Consider the following 21,943-nt stretch of genomic DNA (forward strand, 5'->3'; position numbering starts at 1 on the left):
TTTTTCTTTTTCACCACTACCGTATGGGCTAGCCATTCAGGATAAAAAACTTCTTTGATAGCACCCGCCTTTTTGAGTTTCAGCACTTTCTCTTTCACAGCCTCGGAACGCTTTTTGGAGGACCGCCGAGGTGGTTGCCTCCTTGGTACCACAGCTGGATTGACCTTTAAATGATGACAAATGAAACTCGGATCAACCCTAAGGGCCTCATAAGCATTCCATGCAAATACATCCATGTTTTTCCTCAAAAACAAAATCAGCTCTACCTTCTCCTCCTGTGGCAATTGAACCCCTACCTGAAAGAACTTCTCAAGGTCGTCATCTATGAGAATCTTCTCCAATTCCTCACATGCAGGTTCATCTACCTTGGCTGCGCCAAAAGACTTTAATTGCTATACCTCTTCGCTAGCCGAAGATGAGGATTCCGGCTCAGGTTGACGCAGAATTGCAGCCGTGACACACTGTCGAGCCACAGACTAACTCCCAAGTAGCTCCACCACTTGGTCTCCAGAATGAAATTTAACTTTGACATGCAAGGTTGAGGAAATAGCTCCCAACGCATGTAGCCAAGGTCTTGCCACAATAGCCGTGTAGGGAGAGTAGGCATCCACTACGATGAAATCTACGTTTACCACCTCTGGTCCTGATTGCACAGGCAGTCTAATTTGCCCTTTTGGAACGACAGTCTTTCCCTCGAAGCTTATCTAGGGTGAGTCATACGCCGTAAGATCTTCAAGCTTTAATTTTAAACCTCTAAACAGGTCAGGGTACATAATATCTGTACCACTGCCTTGATCGACCATCACCCTCTTCACATCATAATCCTCTATTCTCAGGGTTACCACCAAGGCATCCTCATGAGGCTGGATTGTCCCCATTTTGTCCTCCTTCGAGAAACCCAAAACCGGTAGGATATTTGCCTTAATTCTTTTTGGCTGATCCTTTGACTCTTCGGCCAAAGTCCGAGCCACTAACATCACCCTAAAAGGAGCTAAGCTAGTCCTTCTAGGTGCCGCGAAAATTACATTGATTGTACCTAAAGGAGGCCTTGACGAAGGGCCCCCGTGGTTTGCCACTCCTGATTGGTTTCCTTGCCTATTAGGCTGATACAGGAATTTCTTTAGCTTTCCCTCCTTAACCAACTGCTCCAAATGATTCCATAGAATGCGACAATCCTCAGTGGTGTGACCCCTCTCCTGGTGATAATGGCAATGGAGTTTTTGGTTGCGTCGCAAAGGGTCCCCTGCTATCTTATTTGGCCATTTGAAGAAAGACTCATGCTTGATTTTCTCCAATAGCTGTTGTACTGGTTCTTTGAAAACAGTGTTAACCATATGTGGGGGCATATAACTAGCTTATCTGGAAAAATCTCTTGCAGGCCTATTGTTGTTGTATCTGTCCGACCTGAAATCCCTCATTTCTTGTGGGATAACCTTCATCTTACCCTTTCCCAGCTGCTGATCTTCCTCAACCCTTTTGTACTCGTCGATGTAATCCATGAGCCGGTGCACGCTTCTGACAAGTTTCTTTGTTAAAGACTTCCTCAAGTCATGCTCCGTCGGTAGGCCGACCTTGAAGGTCCTTATCGCCACATCATCGAAGTCTCCGTCAATTTCATTGAACATCTCCCAATACCTATCCAAATACATTCTCAGGGTTTCCCTATCCCTTATGGTCATGGATAATAATGAATCCAATAGCCGAGGAACTCTACTGCATGTGATGAAGCGGGAACCAAATGCTCTAGTAAGCTCTTTGAAAGAACTAATAGAGCCTGCCCTAAAGCCATCAAACCATCTCATGGCCACGGGCCCCAAGCTAGAGGGAAAGATCTTGCACACCAAGGTCTCATTCCTGGAATGTACTGCCATTCTCTGGCTGAAATGGCTCACGTGTTCCACAGGATCCGTCCAGCCATTGTAAATAGTGAAGGCCGGTTGTGTGAAGCGTCGAGGTAACCTTCCTTCCTCCAGTCTGCGCGTGAAGGGTGACTTGGAGATTTGGTGCAACGCCCTACCCATCGCATCATTTCCCAAGCCCTTCGAAGAGAAGTCCCTGCCATACCTCCCATGCAAGTTGTCCTCCTCGGAAGAAAAAGATTCACTTGGGGGAGTCTTGGACCTCTGCCTGTATTTGTCATCCTTAGATCCCTCCGAAGAGGGGTCGAATTCCGAAGGAGTTCGCCTTCACCTTTCGTGACGCAACTTTCTTTTCAGGCCGTCAATCTCCTTCTGCATGGCCTTGGTATTCCTCTCGTGAGGACCTCTACTTCCTCCTTGTGAATGACTCGTACTTCTGATAGTGTGCGTAGTATGTACACTACCTTCCCGGTTCTCTCTGTGATCAGGACGCAAGGAGTGATCCTCATACTGGGAGCCTACAGACTCCGCACTGCGTTGTGGTCCTGAGTCCACCATGATGTTCTAAACCTCCTCAAAGACTAAATTTTTACAGACGGCGCCAATTGTAAGGACATAAGTCAAACCTTCAATCCATAATTGAATGGGAATGGGCTTAAAAGACCCTTTGCAATAAATTTGTAGAGAGTGGGCTTGAAATCTAGATTTTGAAGGTGGTTCAAACAATTAAAAATAAACGAGCCTCGGGCCCAATGGCACAAACAAGGAATCAACTATAAGAATATAAATGAAAAATCTCTTCCTTGGACACAATCTGAAGATAGTTTATAGTATTGCTTCTCAAGGGTGATTACAATTATAGATCGTTAGATTATCATATACTATTATCTTTCTTCTCCAAAGAAAGAGCCTCCCTCTTCCGAAGGACTTTTCCTTTCTTTATACTCCCTCTTCCCCCTCTCTATCATCCTCCACCTCATGGTTATAACGCTGGCTTTGGATACTTGTCCCATCAAATTTTTCCAAATTCGTCTAGGATTAGGGACCAAGTTTCAAAACCCATGCTTAGGTCTCCTTCCTCCATTAATGTAGTCAGTATATCAATTGCAGAGTTTTTAATGTGTGGGCGGTGGTAGCAGTTTTACCTTAGATATTCCACCGCCCTTCTACTGTCTTCCACGTGTACTATATCTTCCCGTAGCCATAAGATTGTTTATAACATAGCTTTGAGGATATTAAACCTCCTACCTATGGCCTCGGCTTTAATATCCGAGGACTAATATCTTCCTCGAACTCAATTGTTCACTCTTTTATCACATCTTTACCTGGCATTTCCTTTAAAAGGTACACTAATGTACTCCTAGTTCGTTTGATGTCCTCGGATTGAATTTTTAGCCCAATAGACTTTGTTAGGCCATCCTTTATAAATTACTGGGCCCAACGTCCCTACAATTGGCTACAATAACATTTTGAAAAAATATTTTAAAATAACTGGTGGTTGTAGCATTACTCCTTATTAGTTTGATCATTTTCCCAAAAGCACCATTACAAAGAAATTAAGTAGCACCAAATGTCCAACAAATCCATATGTTTCTATAAATCCATCAGGTCATAAATCATATATATGGTCCACATTTTCTTTCTTATCTGGGTTCTGGGACTGTCGAAGACAATAGCAAGTTTCATGCCTCATAAAAGTTTTATTCGTATGTTTTTATATTTACTCAATGAGTAATCACTTGAGGCAAAAGGCATAGAGTGATGTTCCAGCAGTGTAAGATGGACTAAAGCTACCCAACCCTAAACTGTATCCATTGCCAACATAGACACATCCATCGCTCACTGACATGCCTCCGAACACAGTGGCACCAGTTTCATAAGACCATAAGATATCTCCAGTTTTAGCATTCAATGCATAAATGGGTCCTTTTGGATTTGTGGATCCAGCAAAAAGCACATGATTAGCCACAGTAACAGGACCGGAGGCGGTAGCGTTACTTGGATCGGCCGTGGACCATAGGATTTCACCACTATGAGCATTCATTGCCACCCATCCACCAGCTTTTGTGGTTGCCTGAGACGGTTTGAGAGTGAAGTTCATACCATCAGAGTTGATAATGTTGGTGTACACCCTTTTGTTGTCAGTGGCCGATCCCCAGCTACCTCCTCCACTAAGGCCACCAGGTCCAGCTTCCTGCAACAAAATCATAATTAGAAACTGGATAAGGAAGATTAATTGTATACTTCGTATCATTTAAAAATGGTGCTAGTGACATTTTATTTAACCTTTTTGGTTAAAAAGGCATCCTATAAGCTAAAGGTTCAACGGTATAAGATTAGAGTTTTATTAGGGATATTACAATTTTATTACATAAGTTTTACAAATTTTTGATACCAACTAAAAAAATAATTCAAATTCCATCAATAATAATAATAATTCATATATTTATTTGTATATTATGTTTTTTTTTATACAATTTATATGTTATGTTATTGAAATGATGCTAATCATATTTATTATTATGGGTTGTGTTAATGGGTACCTTAAGGTGCTCGTTAACAACACATTTTGGGTAATTTTTTGTGTAATGTTTTTAACTTTTGACAATTTTTCAGTTTTTAGCAAATTTTTTTACAGTTTTTTTTCCTCTTTTTAAGTTAAACACAAAAGAGGAAATGTTAACCAGCACCGCACGGTGCTGGTTAACATTTCCCTATTATTATATATATTGTCAGGTTTTTTTTTTTTTTTTTTAATGGTAAAATTTGTTATAACTTTAACATTTTCTTTAAGATTAATGTCATTTAAGAGCATCCGTAGCAGCTGGTGCAAAAATTATGCCATTTTGCCACACCAAATGCCTACTTTATTATTTTACCACATCATTTTATAACATCTCATTTATCATATGTTTTATAATTCAATTCTATACATTAAAATAATATTTACTACATATTAAAATACATTATTTTGGTTTACCACATCTGTTCGTACCGTTGCAAATTTGCAACGGTACGAACACAAAATAGTATATGTGCCAAATATATGCAACATCTGCTAGGGAGCTATCTTTTGTGTTTGGTGTGGGATATGTGCCAAATATTTAGCATTTGACACATATCCCACATCTACTATGGGTGCTCTAATGCTATATATATATATATATATATATATATATATATATATATATATATATATATATATATATAAAAGATGAAGAAAAACCCCCATAGTTAACCTCAATCTCCATTCTTTTTCACACTCCCTAGTCTCACGGTCTATAGACTGTCACTTTTATATACATACATACATACATACATATATATATATATATATATATACATACATATATATGCTCCTGATACTGACTAAAGCATCCTGACTCAAGCAAATCAGGATAAGATTTCAGTACGGTTACTATTCAATATCAGCACCAGCCACTAATATGAACAGTACCCGCATTATCAACAGTACCAGCGCCCAGCAGATTCCTCGACAGGAAAAGCAAGGGGACAAAGCACTGTAGCATGAACAGTGAAAGTTTTACTGTTCACAGACAATCATTCCGAGATACTATTGCTTTCGGTGGAAACAGCTTTCACCTAAGTAAAAGCAATTTACCCTCCGGATTTTCAGCAATCATCCAGCAGCATCCAAGGCTCCCTCCAGTCTATATAAGGCAGCCTCATCTCCATTCATCGGCAGGTCCAATTTTGTGAGATAACAAGGTCCAGTCTTGAGAGCACCGGCAACTCCAAAATCCCTCACAGCAATAGTTTAGGTTTACTTTACTTGCAACAGCATAGCCTTAGTCGGCTATTTCTTTTGTAATATCTTCCGCACATTGGCCTCAACCGGCCTTAGCCTGTAACTTACCCCCTTTTGGTATCAGAGCCAAGTTTGGCCCAGTCGGATTGTAAGTTACTGTTTATCATATAATCAAGTTGGTCGGCACTGCCGCCATAGTTATCCAGATTATTTTTGGCATTATAATTATTTTGAATTATTTTCATATCTCCCATACCCCATATTTGGTTTTACATCTATTTCATGATAACTCTTCCGTTCCGATTCATTTTATTCTTCGTCTGCTATTACTTCATTATTTCCAATTACATCTGTAAATGGTAGGCTGAGCCTCCTTCTAACCATTCTATTTGTTCTTCTGTGATTACTTGTTCAAGTTAACCTTTACTTCCCTGTTGTCCCGATTCTTCATATTCCTGTTTTTAGCCCCTAAAGTTTGTTGCAGATTTATATACCTGTGAGATTTGTTACCAAAGTCTGTTGGTTGCTCCGTTTTCTAAAGAGGCCGAAAATCTTCCTAGGTTTGGTTTGGTCAGCCCGTTGAAGCCGAGAGAAGGCGTGTAAGGGTGGTCCCCATTATTGGAGGAGAGTCCGGCGAAAAGGAGTTTACAGATCAGGTGTCTATCCCATAGTTGTATATTTGTGCTTCAGATCTAAAGGTTAGATCCAGAAGTTTGAGGATAAAGGTGACTAGGTTGTAATCGTTGATTTAAACTCTTAACCCCAGAATCATGAATAGTTTGTTCAGAAGTTACTCATCCACCAGCAGTAGATGTTCTCAACCCACATCCATACCAGATATCCCAGCAGACGTAGGAGTAGTTAATTCGGAGTCTTTTGAGCTATCTGACTTAGATTTAGACATAGGAGATTGGAATATACCTAAAGTTTCCACTAGCCAATTCTATAAGTCTTCATGGTCTTTTAAAACAGCTTTTAGAACAGATTACCATGTCAAGACCATAGAACAAGTCTATGGAATCAACAAGGAGTACGAAACGTGCTACTTGTTATCACCCTCAGCTATCCAAAGACACAAGAACAAAGGACATAATTTCCTGCACATAGGATTAGTCCAAGTTGGAGTGAAACCACTCACCAGACGAGGTTTGAACAGCTCAATCCTCATGGCCCTTAGAGATGCTCGTCACATCAGATTCGACGATAGCCTCCTAGGAACCATAGAAACCAGTCTTAGTGACGGTCCCATCCATTTTAACTGTTTTCCAGATTTTAGTATCTACCTCCATGACAAAACAGTTATCAAAGCCCTCACCCTAAATATCAAGACACATGGAACCCTCATGACACAGGGAACCAGTCAGATCGCCTTGATATACAGAGTATACTACAAGTGCATGAGAACGAACATGAATATCGGAGCACTTGATAGGAGACAGAAGGGTGAAACAACCCTCATCCAGACTACTGACCCCAGAGCTAAAGTTAGGGTACCTAGAACCCTCAAATGGTCAGATGTCACTTTCCCAGCCAATTGGATGTTAGAGAATGAGAACCATACTCTACAGATCCAAAACCCAACCCAGAATCCAGATCTAGAATTTGTCCAGCAACTAGCCGACGGCACGGTTAGGTTAAGTTTCGACAGATCTAGGCTTAGCACTCCTCTAGACTATGAGTGTAGGCAACCCCTGGATATATCCCAGTTTAGATCTACAGCAGATCTAAAACAGTCACCTGTCTACCTTAGAGACAGACCAGTATCCCAGTGTAGTTCAACCAGACCTCTAGGATCACCATTCCCAAGGTCTAGAAGAGATATAGGTGTTCAGCTTCAGGGAGTTAGAACCAATTCCCAACTCACCACACCTTGCTACACAGCCAAAAAGGATTCGATTGTCGATGAAGAAGACAATCAATCTCCACCATCCCCATCTGGAACTGATATGGAACAGCCTCCAGATCAGCAAGAGGATTCTCTGAACCTTTTGGTTCTTAACAGAGAATTCGCTCCTGACCTAGAAGAGTTAGGCAAGGAGTTTAGTTCTGAGGAAAACAGGACTAAAAGAGCAGCCTACAAAGCCAACTATACCAATGAGCAAAAACAAAAAGTATTTGATTCATGGAAGGCATTCATGAGGGAAATGTCCCGTAATGTCCCCTTTTTCATATACTTCGAAAGGTATTTTGGCCAGCAAAAGCAGTTCTGTGTTCTCACCAGAACATGGACCATAGAAGGACCCAACGCAACTAAGGAAGTTGTTAGGTCTAGTCACCCACCCCTAGAAGCCATAACCTTCAACCATCGGAGAACGGAGATAATAGCCTCTCCTTTCAAAGCAGTCACCGATAGACATCAACCAGTTGACAAGGTTATTGAGCAAAACAACTATACCAACCAGTGTCTAGATGTTATAGGAAAACAGCTTGACAGGATAGAAGATAGGATCGAAAACAAAGTTATCCTCCAGCCAGGAAACTCTAGTGAACCGATCCAAGCTTTAGAAAAGCCTTTAGTCAAGTTACCTAAAACTAGACACACCAGTCTCAGTCATCCTAAGGATAAGTCAGCCTTAGAGATAGTCAACCAGAAATTGGATGAACTTGTGAAGAGGGAACCAGCCACCCCTTCATCAGTTAAAGTTCTAGAGGTCCAATTTTGTGAGATAACAAGGTCCAGTCTTGAGAGCACCGGCAACTCCAAAATCCCTCACAGCAATAGTCTAGGTTTACTATACTTGTAACAGCATAGCCTCAGTCGGCTATTTTCTTTTATAATATCTTCCGTATACTGGCCTCAACCGGCCTTTAGTTTGGTAGCTTACCCCCCTTTTGGTCTCAGAGCCAAGTTTGGCCCGGTCGGATTGTAAGTTACTATTTATCATATAAATCAAGTTGGTCGGCACTGCCGCCATAGTTATCCAGCTTATTTTTGGCATTATAATTATTTTGAATTATTTTTATATCTCCCATACCCCATATTTGTTGTGCATCCATTTCATGATAACTCTTCCGTTCCCTTTTATTTATTTCTTCGTCTGCTATTATTTCATCATTTTCTATTACATCTGCAAATGGTAGGCTGAGCCTCCTTCTAACCATTCTATTCGTTCTTCTGTGATTACTTGTTCAAATTAACCTTTACTTCCCTGTTGTCCCGATTCTTCATATTCCTGTTTTTAGCCCCTAAAGTTTGTTGCAGATTTATATACCTGTGAGATTTGTTACCAAAGTCTGTTGGTTGCTCCGTTTTCTAAAGAGGCCGAAAATCTTCCTGGTTTTGGTTTGGTCAGCCCGTTGAAGCCGAGAGAAGGCGTGTAAGGGTGGTCCCCATTATTGGAAGAGAGTCCGGCAGAAGGTTTACACAGTTGGTGTCTATCCCATCGTTGTAGTTGTGCTTCAGATCTAAAGGTTAGATCCAGAAGTTTGAGGATAAAGGTGACTAGGTTGTAATCGTTGATTTAAACTCTTAACCCCAGAATCATGAATAGTTTGTTCAGAAGTTTCTCATCCACTAGCAGTAGATGTTCTCAACCCACATCCATTCCAGATATCCCAGCAGATGTAGGAGTAGTTAATTCGGAGTCTTTTGAGCTATCTGACTTAGATTTAGACATAGGAGATTGGAATATCCCTAAAGTTTCCACTAGCCAATTCTATAAGTCTTCATGGTCTTTTAAAACAGCTTTTAGAACAGACTACCATGTTAAGACCATAGAACAAGTCTATGGAATCAACAAGGAGTACGAAACGTGCTACTTGTTATCACCCTCAGCTATCCAAAGACATAAAGATAATGGACATAACTTCCTACACATAGGATTAGTCCAAGTTGGAGTGAAACCACTCACCAGAAGAGGTTTGAACAGCTCAATCCTCATGGCCCTTAGAGATGCTCGTCACATTAGGTTCGATGACAGCCTCTTAGGAACCATAGAAACCAGTCTTAGCGACGGTCCCATCCATTTTAACTGTTTTCCAGATTTTAGTATCTATCTCCATGACAAAACAGTTATCAAAGCCCTCACCCTCAATATCAAGACACATGGAACCCTCATGACACAGGGAACCAGTCAGATCGCCTTGATATACAGAGTATACTACAAGTGCATGAGAACGAACATGAATATCGGAGCACTTGATAGGAGGCAGAAGGATGAAACAACCCTCATCCAGACTACTGACCCCAGAGCTAAAGTTAGGGTACCTAGAACCCTCAAATGGTCAGATGTCACTTTCCCAGCCAATTGGATGTTAGAGAATGAGAATCATGCTCTACAGATCCAAAACCCAGCCCAGAATCCAGATCTAGAGTTTGTCCAACAACTAGCCGACGGCACGGTTAGGTTAAGTTTCGACAGATCTAGGCTTAGCACTCCTCTAGACTATGAGTGTAGGCAACCCCTGGACATATCCCAGTTTAGATCTACAGCAGATCTAAAACAGTCACCTGTCTACCATAGAGACAGACCAGCATCCCAGTGTAGCTCAACCAGACCTTTAGGATCACCATTCCCTAGGTCTAGAAGAGATATAGGTGTTCAGCTTCAGGGAGTTAGAACCAATTCCCAACTCACCACACCTTGCTACACAGCCAAAAAGGATTCGATTGTCGAAGAAGAAGACGGTCAATCTCCCCCATCCCCATCTGGAACTGATATGGAACAGCCTCCAGATCATCAAGAGGAATCTCTGAACCTTTTGGTTTTAAATAGAGAGTTCGCCCCTGACCTAGAAGAATTAGGTAAGGAGTTTAGTTCTGAGGAAAACAGGACTAAAAGAGAAGCCTACAAAGCCAATTATACCAGAGATCAAAAGGAAAAAGTATTTGATTTTTGGACGGCATTCATGAGGGAAATATCCCGTAATGTCCCCTTTTTCATATACTTCGAAAGGTATTTTGGCCAGCAAAAGCAGTTATGTGTTCTCACCAGAACTTGGACTTTAGAAGGACCCAACCCAGTTAAAGATACGGTTAGCAGTCCAACTCCTAAGCAGCCTCTTGTCAAGTCTCCTGCAATCAACTTCAGTTACCCTAAGGACAAAACAGCCTTAGAAATAGTTGCCCAGAAACTTGAAGAGCTAGCAAAGAAACCAGCCGTTCCTTTATCAAAATGTACAAGTCAAATTAAGGTGTTAAAAATCCGTACAACCTCTAGCAGTTCCTCCTCTGACACAGATGATGAAACCCTAGAAGCCAAATGGAAACGCCTAAGATTGAAAAGACCTGAAAGACATGCTAGCAGAGTCCACCGACCCATTTCCAAAGCTTACAAGGAAACTAAGAAGAATAAGCCTGGAAAATGTCATGGTTGTGGCAAGCGTGACCATTTCAAAAGAGATTGTAAGTTCAAAACCTCTCACCTAAAAATAGGTGACCCCATTACCAAGCCTCAGGAGCCTAGCCTAACCCACCAGCCTTCGGTTCAGAAACCAAGTGACCATCAACCCAAGGTAGATTTGGACCAATCCCACGATAGGTCCACCAAGCCCAAGAAGGAAGTCAATATCAACGACCTCCATAGAGAAACCAAAGAAACAGGGTGTGAAATTAGGACCTTAAGGCAAAATCTTAAAGCCCTCCAGGAAACTCAACCCTTTGGAAGCACTTCTCATCAAAGCAATGAAGAAAGTCCTTCAGATGATGAAGTTAGTCACATAGCTAACCCTACAGCTGATCTCATCTATGAACCCAGTAAAAGATTGTTCTTAGATACTATCACCAGGATTAACTTCCATAAATGGCATTCCAAAGTCAGGATTGTCATTAGCAAAGATTTTGAATTCGAGGTCATAGCCTTAATTGATTCAGGTGCTGATCTCAACTGCATCCAAGAAGGTATCATTCCCTCCAAGTACTTTAAAAAGTCTAGAGAACGTTTGACATCCGCAAGTGGCGGAAAAATGCAGATTGAATTCAAACTTCCTAAAGCCCATGTTTGCCAAGATAACATGTGTTTCAAAACCACATTTGTTCTTGTCAAAAATATGACAGACAAGGTCATTTTAGGAAATCCTTTCCTTTGCATCCTTTACCCTTTCACTGTGGATAGTAAAGGAATCACTACCCAACCTTTTGGCCAAACCATCAAGTTTAGGTTTATCAGCGAACCTGTTCCTAGAAACATTAGCACCATCCAAGCTAATGCAGTCTCCAAAACGTTAAACCTGATTTGTGCCAAGTCCATACATCTCAAGTACCTTCAGGAGGAAATAAGATACAAGAAAGTTGAGGACCAACTAACTTGCAAAACCCTCCAAGAAGAGATCAGAAAGTTTGAGGAAAAACTTAAGCAGGAAGTCTGCTCTGATCTACCCACAGCTTTTTGGCATAGAAAGAGACACGAGGTAGCTCCCCCATATGTCAAAGATTTCAGTGAAAAGGATATCCCTACCAAAGCTCGGCCTATCCAAATGAACCAGGAACTTTTGGATACTTGCAAAGCTGAAATAGAGGACCTCCTTAAGAAAGGAATCATCAGGAAATCTAGATCACCATGGTCTTGTCCAGCCTTTTATGTCCAGAAAAATGCTGAGATTGAGAGAGGTGTCCCTAGGTTAGTTATCAACTACAAGCCCCTTAACAAAGTCTTAGAATGGGTAAGGTACCCAATTCCCAACAAAAAGGACTTAGTTAACAGGCTTAGCAAAGCAGTTGTCTTCAGCAAGTTTGATATGAAAAGTGGATTTTGGCAAATACAAATCAGAGAGCCTGATAGGTATAAAACAGCCTTCACCACACCCTTTGGTCATTATGAGTGGAATGTGATGCCTTTCGGTCTCAAAAATGCACCTTCTGAGTTCCAAAATATCATGAATGAGATTTTTAATCCATTCTCCAGCCATGCCATTGTGTACATCGACGATGTACTCATTTTCTCAGAATCTTTGGAAAAACATCAGAAGCACTTAAGAGCATTCCTCAATACCATCAAACTCAATGGTCTTGTTGTTTCAGCCCCCAAGATCAAACTTTTCCAAACTAGAGTTCGTTTCTTAGGTTTTGATATTTACCATGGTGTTATCAAACCCATAGACAGAGCTATCCAGTTTGCAGACAAGTTTCCAGATGAAATCCTAGATAAAACTCAGCTTCAGAGATTTCTAGGTTCTCTCAATTACATCTCAGATTTCTATCAAAATCTCAGGCAGCAATGCAAACTCCTTTTTGATAGACTTCGAACCAATCCATCCCCATGGACTCCAGCTCATACCTTAGTTGTCCAGCATATCAAACAGTATGTCAAAACCCTTCCTTGTTTAGGAATCCCTGCTGACAATTCCTTCAAGATTGTCCAGACTGATGCCTCAAACATAGGTTACGGTGGCATCCTTCTCCAGCGTGCTAGTCCCAATTCCCCTGAACAGATAGTTTGTTTCCATTCGGGAATATGGACTCCCACCCAGATTAATTATAGTACTATCAAAAAAGAAATATTATCTATAGTACTATGCATTTCAAAGTTTCAAAGTGATCTTTTAAATCAAAAGTTTTTAATCAGGATTGATTGCAAATCTGCAAAACATGTTTTAGAAAAAGATGTTCAAAACATTGCATCAAAACAGATTTTTGCACGATGGCAAGCCATCCTTTCAGTTTTTGACTTTGATTTAGAATTCATTGAAGGACGCCAGAACAGCATCCCTGATTTCCTAACCCGTGAATTTTTGCAGAGTCACAGCCAAGATGTCCGGGAAAAAACCCGTACAACAACCCCAACCCCCTAAAACCTCTAAACAGCAAAACCCTGTTGGTTCCAGCCAATCACAAACCACAGGAAAGATTGTTCCAATCACCCCCAGTCAAATCGTCCCTAGACAGAATAACCTTGCCTCACCATCAAGCATTGCCAATCGTTATTTGGTTTCATCAATCCCAAAACCAAATTATGAGAAGCCACCATACGGTCAGCCCAGCTACAGCTTAGCCTTAGCATCCCCAGCACCCAAAGCAAGCAACCCTTATCAGATAGAAGAACATTTTAGCCATATCCAAACCCAGAGGCCTTCTTTCTATCCAACACAGAAAGGAGGACAGTCCTCTTATGTCAAAAAGACCTTTACCCAGCATATCTCTTATATTGAACCCCACTTGGTTCATATAGCAGATCCGCTAGCCCTAGCCATGGAAGTTTTGCCACCAAACTGGCATTTCTTACCCAAACACCCAGAGAAAAATATCCAGTTCTATAAGAGCATCCTCTCCCAGGAAAAGTCTGCTCTGATAGAAAACATCTACAGCAAAGGGGACCCCCCAGTAGTCCTCTATCACAAGTTCATCATCACAGGTTTTATCAGTAGTAAAGAATGGGGACAGCATCCTTCTTTGTTAAGGATCCTCAAAAGCTACAAATCTCCATCAGGCTCAGTACTCCATTACAGTTATTATGACTACATGGATGCCTTTGAAAAAGTACTCTTCTTCCAGAACCAGAAATTTAACCATTCATGGTTCTTAATGTTTAGCAAAGATTTTGACAGCCAAACCTCCTCCTGGTTCCTTAAGTGGTGGGAAATGTTTGGATCCATCCCCCAGATCTTCCCTGAACCATTACAAGATGCTTTGAGGTACTTTGATTCAAGGTGCAGCTCTTCTAGGCACAGGTCCCAGTTCCCAATAATCTTGGTCTTCTCTCAGAGGTACAAAGTCCACTGGATTAGTATGTGGAAGTATGCAATTAACAGCAACCTCCTAGACCGAGAATTCTCAGTTAAATGGTGGGACAGCCTGAGGATAAAGCTAATCATCAGCCAGGTTTATAAAGATTATCCTCCTGAAGTCCGGAGACCTATTGCCCACAGGACAAGATCTCAATCTAGCTTAGATTCTGTCCAGCTTGTTGGAAAATCCAGCAAGGAGTTAAAAGAATTAGCCCAGCAACTAATGGCTCATTCTCAGCAGCTAGAGTCAGAAGAACAGGTCTCTCCTACTGCTTCTGAAGGCTCAGTTAACCACAGTCCAATTGACCCTTTCCAGGATTCCCAAGATCCTTACAGCGGGTATAATTTGGATAGTGATTAAAAAAGGCATCCTGACTCAGCAACTCAGGATAAGATAGCAATCCGGTTACTATTCAATATCAGCACCAGCCACTGATATGAACAGTACCCGCATTATCAACAGTACCAGCGCCCAGCAGATTCCTCGACAGGAAAAGCAAGGGGACAAAGCACTGTAGCATGAACAGTGAAAGTTTTACTGTTCACAGACAATCATTCCGAGACACTATTGCTTTCGGTGGAAACAGCTTTCACCTAAGTAAAAGCAATTTACCCTCCGGATTTTCAGCAATCATCCAGCAGCATCCAAGGCTCCCTCCAGTCTATATAAGGCAGCCTCATCTCCATTCATCAGCAGGTCCAATTTTGTGAGATAACAAGGTCCAGTCTTGAGAGCACCGGCAACTCCAAAATCCCTCACAGCAATAGTTTAGGTTTACTTTACTTGCAACAGCATAGCCTCAGTCGGCTATTTCTTTTGTAATATCTTCCGCACATTGGCCTCAACCGGCCTTAGCCTGTAACTTATAAAAGTGGCCGGGGGAGGGTCTGTTAGAGTTTAGATATCAAGTAAACTTACCGTACTCCATATGAGGCTGCCATTGTTGCGGTCCAAAGCCCATGCAAATCCACTCTTTTGAACAGCAACGATTACATCTAGTTTGGTATTATTATTATTATTTATGCTAACTATCAATGGTGCCTCTCCGAAATCAGCATCTGGGTTTGGACCCGAAGGACAATTAGGAGTCGAAAGATTGTTACATGCCAAGAACCATACATCATAGCCTCCTAGTTGGTGATACCATTTGATCTTTCCAGAGTCTAGATCAAGAGCCAAAACTGAATCAAAATGGTTATCTGGCTCGATACATTGGTCTGGGTGAGTTGGTACAGTTTGATTATTCTCTTTTGCTTGACATTGGCTTACATTTAAAGGAACTGAGTATAGATTTCCAGTGGCAATGTAAACATGTTTCCTTGGAATATCAATGGAAGGGCTACTTCCCCAAATAGCAGCTCCAGCATATCCTCCAAGTTTGCCATAGTTATCGGGCAACATAAAGGTTTGCCACAAGACGGTGCCATAACGAACATCTAACTTGGAAAAGCTGCCACGGAAGGTGCAACATTGTTCAACACTAAGAGCTTCTTCTAGTGAAGATGTACCAACATAGAAACCCCTACAAAAATCAGGTCACATACATCAGGGTTGCAATTTTTATCCATATCCATGAACCTATCCATTACCCACCTAATTTGGAAAAGTCTTAACCCAACCCATTTGAATATTTGGGTTAAATGGGTAAAGACCCATTAGGTTATTCAACTATATGGGTCTTACTAGATAAGCCCACTAAAACTCATCTAAAATTTAAATAAACAACATAAAATCTAAATTTATAGAAAATGACTAAAATACCCCTAAAACCTTAAAAATGACCAAAATACCCCAAAAACCTAAAAATTACCAAAATACCTCAAAACCTAAAAATGACCAAAATACCCCCAAAACCTAAAAATGAACAAAATACCCCCAAAAACCATAAAATGACCAAAATACCCCTGAACCCCAAAAAATGACCAAAATACACCAGAAACCTAAAAATGACCAAAATACCCCCAAAACTCAAAAAATGACTAAAATACGCCCGAAATCTAAAAATGACCAAAATTCCCCCAAAACTCAAAAAATGACCAAAATACCCCTTAAAACCCCAAAAATGACCAAAATAATCTCAAAACCTAAAAAATGATCGATAAAAACCCCTAAAACCTAAATTATGACCAAAATACCCCTAAACATGTAAGATGACCAAAATACACCTGAAACATCTAAAATTACCAAAATAGAGGTTTAGGGTATTTTCAATGTTTTGGGGATATTTTCGACAAATTAAAGGTTCTAAGAGTATTTTAGTCATTTTATAGGTTTTGAAGGAATTTTGGTAATTTTTTAGGTTTCGAGAGAATTTCAGTAATTTTTTTGGTTTCGGGGTTATTTTGATAATTTTTTAGATTCTAAGGGTATTTTAGTCATTTTTTAGGTTATGAGGGCATTTTTGTCATCTTTTAGGTTTTAGGATTGTTTCAATAATTTTTAAATTTTTTGGTTATTTCAATAAATTTGTAGGGTTTAGAATTATTTTGATAATTTTAAGGTTTTAGGGTATTTCGGTAATTTTTTAGGTTTTGGGAGTATTTTGGGTTTTGGGGGGGTAGTTTGGTCATTTTTTGGGTTTCGGGGTAGTTTGGTCATTTTTTGGGTTTTGCGGGTATTTTGGTAATTTTTAAGTTGTGAGGATATTTTGGACATTTTAGAGGTTTTGGGGGGTATTTTGCTCATTTTAAATATTTTGGAGGTATTTTGGTCATTTTAGTGGTTTTTAAACATATTTGGTGAATTTAGAGATATCGGGGGTATTTTGGTTATTTTAGAGGTTTCATGGGTATTTTGCTCATTTTAGAGATTTCGCGAATATTTTGGTCATTTTAGTGGTTTTTAAGGGTCTGTTTGGTTGTATTATTTAAACAACAGTTTTCGTTATTTAAACAACACAATACATATCTCCACAACACTTTTTAAAACTTCAAAACATTTTGGAACAATTTATAAAATTTTGATATAAATGACAGAAATAAATAACATTTGGTTCACTATACATTATCCTTAATTTTGTAACTCATCTGTGTTACCATCTTGAATTTTTATTTAGAGATACGATCGATAGGAATTAAACATATAAAAAATTTGTTATGTCCACAATATTTTCTTAACACTTTCCAATAAATTTTAAATGACATGTTGTTATTAAGGGTGGACAAAAAGATAATTTAAAAAATAGAGTCAAAAGACCCTCAAAAAAAATTATAGATTCAAAAACACTCTCAAACATATAACATCTACTTTTCTACTTTATAATAATTGAATTTGAATTAAATATACTAGCCTTTGAGCACGCATGTGAGTGCGTGCTCGGAGACTCTTCTATTTTTTGGGTAAAGATTAATAATTTGCATTTATTATAATTTAGAATTTTTACTTTTTCCAATAAAAAAAAAATCTAAAGGTGTGATGAATACATGTGATGAGTTTTGTAGATTGGAGGAGTTTTAAAACTAACAAAAGAGTGATCCTATTTTTTAGGAAATTAGTGATTAAATGTAGGAATTTAAACCAAAGTAAAAGTAGAAGTTTATTAGAAATAGTAAGGCATTTCAACGTAGATGTAAGAATTTATTATTTTTGTCAATTTACTATTTTAACCCCATTTTTAAGTTTTAGGTAGGGGTATTTTTGACAATAAAAAAAGCAATAACTAACTTTCTTTTTCCAATTTACTATTTTAACCCCATTTTTAAATTTTTGGTTAAATAATTTAGGGGTATTTTGGACAGGAAAAAAAACAATAACTAATTTTCTGAATTCTCTTAATATATACAGAAGATAACATCTTGAATTTGAATATAGATGTTTTATCCAATGATAAGATACTTATCAGTTATCACATATCAATAATTATCAAACCGTATTCTTTAGTAAAAAAATAATTATCAAACTGACTTCTTTCTCAAAAAAAAAAAAAAAAAATTGATCATACCGACTTTATTTATCTTCTATTGACTAAAATAAAATATCTACTTTTTTTTTTTTTTTAATATAAAAAAGAGAAGAAAGAAGTAAAAGTGTACTCAAATTCTACCCTAAAACACAATATCCCCCGGGTCCCTCGGGGCCAATCTTCTTGTTTGGAAATGGAAATAACTTGCACGTTAAGTAAACGTATAAAATATTTAAGAGCATGCTGTGTGTGATTAATACTTTGATAAGTCTGCTTTCAAGTTGACTTTCCGTAAAACTCTACTACAGACCAAATCAATCGAATCCTTTGGTCCACACCCAATTTTTCTACTTGTTTCAGCTTCTTTATTATTATTATTATTATTATTATTATTATTATTATTATTCTTTTGCTATCTTATCATTGCTAAAAAATTCAGCCTGGCTTTGAGTTTTCATGGGGAATGGATAACGAAATTTTAGCAAGGAGAGCTTAATGCGGTAATGCCAACTCAACCACGCAAATACACCAATCGATGTTCAATATTTTCAGACTAGACTTAAGAGAATGAGAGGCAAATCAAGCAAGGTATGTATTTTACATTGATTGTATGATTTTTTTTTTTTTTTTTGCTAAATTGCAAATTACACCCCAAACTAGTTTGAGGGTATTTAAATTTTACGTTCTAAAATTTTAGAATTATAATTTTACTCTTTTGAAGTTTGGGGTATTTGGATTTATACCCTGAAATATCAAAACTTGAATTTTATCCTCTAAGCTTGGGAGTGTTTAGGGTGTAAAATTCAAACACCTCTAAAATTTAGGGGGTAAAATCCAAATTCTGAAATGTTAGGATGTAAAATCCAAACACACCCAAACTTTAGGGGGTAAAATTTAAATTCTGAAACGTTAGGGTAGAAAATCCAAACATTCCAAATTTTAGAAGTGTAATTTGCATTTTACTATTTTTTTATGCAAGATAGAAATTCTAATCTAGTCTAATATAAGTGTATATAGGTGTGAAGTTCTCTCATAGAGACTTGAACCCTAATCCTTTTTTCCCAATACCCCACAAACACTTATATTTGTGGATGATTGAAATGCTGGTAAGCTTGGAGCCTTAGACACGTAATTGAAATAACTTATTTTGAAACTTAATAGTCATAACTTATTTCTTTCATTTCAAAACACACACACACACACACACACACAGATAACTCACCATGTTAATATGTACTAGCTTCATCGCACGCGCCTCATCACACAGCAATTCACAATGTATATAGTTGATAAAGTACAATACACAATATAATTCAATTGAGAAAATAGTATATAAATTTCGTTCAAAGACTTACCAATTTTGATAGGAAAATGCCTTACCATTGAGAAGAATTCGGTATATAAAACAGTGAGTGCAGAAGAAGATAGTATCAGTTGGAAATAAGATAAAAGAATGAAGAAGAAACTGAAGGAATATTGTGGGTTTGTGTGGATTCCACAAAGTTAGAAAGGGAAAGAGAGAAATAACTGAAAGGGGAAGTTTTTTTTTTTTTTTTTACAGGAAGTTGTAATTAGTTTTTGTGTGGATTTGTCTTTTTTTTTTTTTTTTTTTGTGTTTTTGATATAACGTGGGAATATTTTATTACCTAAATTATACAAACAAATATGTCATATCAATAATACAAAAGTATAATTCAAGTATTTATTTATTATGTGATTGAAATGAAACTATGTTCTTTAATTTCTACTTCAGTTTATAGGCATGTTGGAATAAAATCTATAGTAATTTTAGTATTTAATTTCTAGTCATATATATGCTTTATAAATGATTTACTAACCCTTTGTAATAAGTTCCTGACATGGTGATTAGTCCAGCGGCATGGCTGTCAAGCTGGGTTGACCAAACAAGCTTCCCAGTTGATCTTTCAACGGCAATAACCACAGCTGGTCCATAGATTCCAATGATCAGGAGGTCATCAGCTATAGTTGGTGTTGATCTTGATACTGTCCAATTGACCTTAGGCACAAACCCAGTTGCATTAAGGCCAGTTAACTCTTGCAAGTTCTTCTCCCAAACAAGAGACCCATCAGACTCTTTGATTGCATAGATATAGCCATTCCAGCTTGGAAAATAAAGAGTGCCATTGAAAATTGCTGGTGTTGCTGTTATATCTTTGCCTGCATAGAATTTCCACTTTAGACTTAGTTTGGAAACAGTTGTGGGGCTGATTTTGGTCTCCTTGTTTGCGTATCTTCTATTACGCAAATCCCCACCATGATTCAACCAATTTTGTATTCCCTTTGGTCTCTTCCCATGCCACTAAAACCAACCAAAATTGAAACTTGGGGTTAATTATTTTGACATCGAAACTAGTGATAGTTTTATATGGATGCATGCATTAATTGCCAAAAAGGAAAATTCTATCCATTGATGCATGTGTGCGTGTTTGTACATGTGATGGAGACAGATGTATATTACATTGGAATCTGCAGAAGCTGTGAAGGTTAGGAGACAAAAGACACAGAGGAGAAAGAGAATGCCATTGAATCTATGAGTTGCCATATTTAAGTGAGCCTAATTTGTTCTTAGTGTATGGACTCGGGGATTACATATTTATAATGGGCAATTTTAAGCTCTTTCAACTTTGACTACGAATGAAGCGTACTTATCTGTTTAGTGTTCTTATTCCCTAGCTAAAAGATATCCTATTCCAAAAAAGCAATGACACTATCCAGCGTCAACTCAATTATTGGTGAAGTTATTGTCAAATAAAGCAATCTATTAAAATTATTCTATTATCTTTACTCTTCCAAGTTCCAACTAATAATGCCTCTAGAGAATATACCATTTGAACAAGAGGCATTAGTTTAAAAAAAAAATCCATTTATTTATTTATTGTTCAATATAGTGTATGACAATTAAACATCTAGCAATAAGTCTATAACTAGATAGCCATTTGACGATTTTATCTTAGATACGTGACACACGATTTTATTCTCAAAATATGTATGGTGCGTCCCATACTTTGACATACATGACATAGAGGATGACCAAGCACCAAGCTGTACCTAAAGAAAATTCAATTTGAAAAAAGTCTCAAGATATATCATACATTCTTTTTTAGAGATCTTTGAAAACAATGTACACTTGGGGACATAGATGGTTAAATCCGTTTTAAATATTAGAAACATTTTCTTTGTTTTCTAGTATCAAATTTCAAACTTAAAGCGTATATATATATATAGAGGATGAAAAAAGTCTATCCACCCGTTTATTTTATATTTATAATTATACTTAAGTCAAGTCTATTGTCTTCTCAAAAAAAAAAAAACAAAACTTACTTTAAAGTTAAGTTCAAAAGTACTATTTAACTACAATTAAGTATCAATTAAAAGTTGCTAGACCTCTACATTCAATCATAATTGACCTATAGTAATTATTCAATTCAAACAAAATTTAATCGAAGGAGAGAAAATTTAACATTTTCATTAGTATTAAAAATATCTTATTAATTAAGTAAATTTATTGGATTTGTCAATAACTATTCTAAACTTGTGTTGTGTCCGGACACTTATAAAAAACTCCTAATACATCATGAAATTCACTCAGCTCATCTCGCTAGCTGTCTCTGGGCTGTAGGGGGTCTTATCCGAACTTATGGGCATATCTAATGGCAAACTTTTTATTGGGCTAAGAGATTCACAACATTCCTTCTCAAAAAAAAAAAAAGATTCACAACATATAAACCATG

General features: G+C 38.2%; 2 protein-coding genes across 2 annotated transcripts; both read right to left on the bottom strand.

The window, feature by feature from the left end:
* Positions 1-476: 476 nt before the first annotated feature.
* On the bottom strand, positions 477-1,334 carry LOC142633702 (uncharacterized). Its single transcript, XM_075807947.1, has 2 exons — positions 807-1,334; positions 477-704 (listed from the first exon to the last, which is right to left on the bottom strand). Exons 1-2 carry the CDS (start codon positions 1,332-1,334, stop codon positions 477-479), a joined length of 756 nt encoding a protein of 251 aa, XP_075664062.1.
* Positions 1,335-3,425: 2,091 nt separating this feature from the next.
* On the bottom strand, positions 3,426-20,800 carry LOC142622343 (uncharacterized). Its single transcript, XM_075795792.1, has 4 exons — positions 20,671-20,800; positions 20,030-20,511; positions 15,209-15,812; positions 3,426-4,053 (listed from the first exon to the last, which is right to left on the bottom strand). Exons 1-4 carry the CDS (start codon positions 20,752-20,754, stop codon positions 3,595-3,597), a joined length of 1,629 nt encoding a protein of 542 aa, XP_075651907.1. The 5' UTR covers positions 20,755-20,800; the 3' UTR covers positions 3,426-3,594.
* Between the last annotated feature and the right edge of the window lie 1,143 nt (positions 20,801-21,943).

This window comes from Castanea sativa, chromosome 1 (assembly GCF_040712315.1).
Source record: "Castanea sativa cultivar Marrone di Chiusa Pesio chromosome 1, ASM4071231v1".
NCBI lineage: Eukaryota > Viridiplantae > Streptophyta > Magnoliopsida > Fagales > Fagaceae > Castanea > Castanea sativa.

Coding starts and splice junctions, on each gene's coding strand:
- LOC142633702 (XM_075807947.1), bottom strand. CDS start 1,334: ATGGTTAACACTGTTTTCAAAGAACCAGTACAACAGCTATTGGAGAAA. Junction 705..806: donor AGGATTATGATGTGAAGAGG/GTGATGGTCGAT, acceptor GACTCACCCTAG/ATAAGCTTCGAGGGAAAGAC.
- LOC142622343 (XM_075795792.1), bottom strand. CDS start 20,754: ATGGCAACTCATAGATTCAATGGCATTCTCTTTCTCCTCTGTGTCTTT. Junction 15,813..20,029: donor TCAGGAACTTATTACAAAGG/GTTAGTAAATCA, acceptor TGATTTTTGTAG/GGGTTTCTATGTTGGTACAT. Junction 4,054..15,208: donor GCAGCCTCATATGGAGTACG/GTAAGTTTACTT, acceptor ATTTTGTTGCAG/GAAGCTGGACCTGGTGGCCT.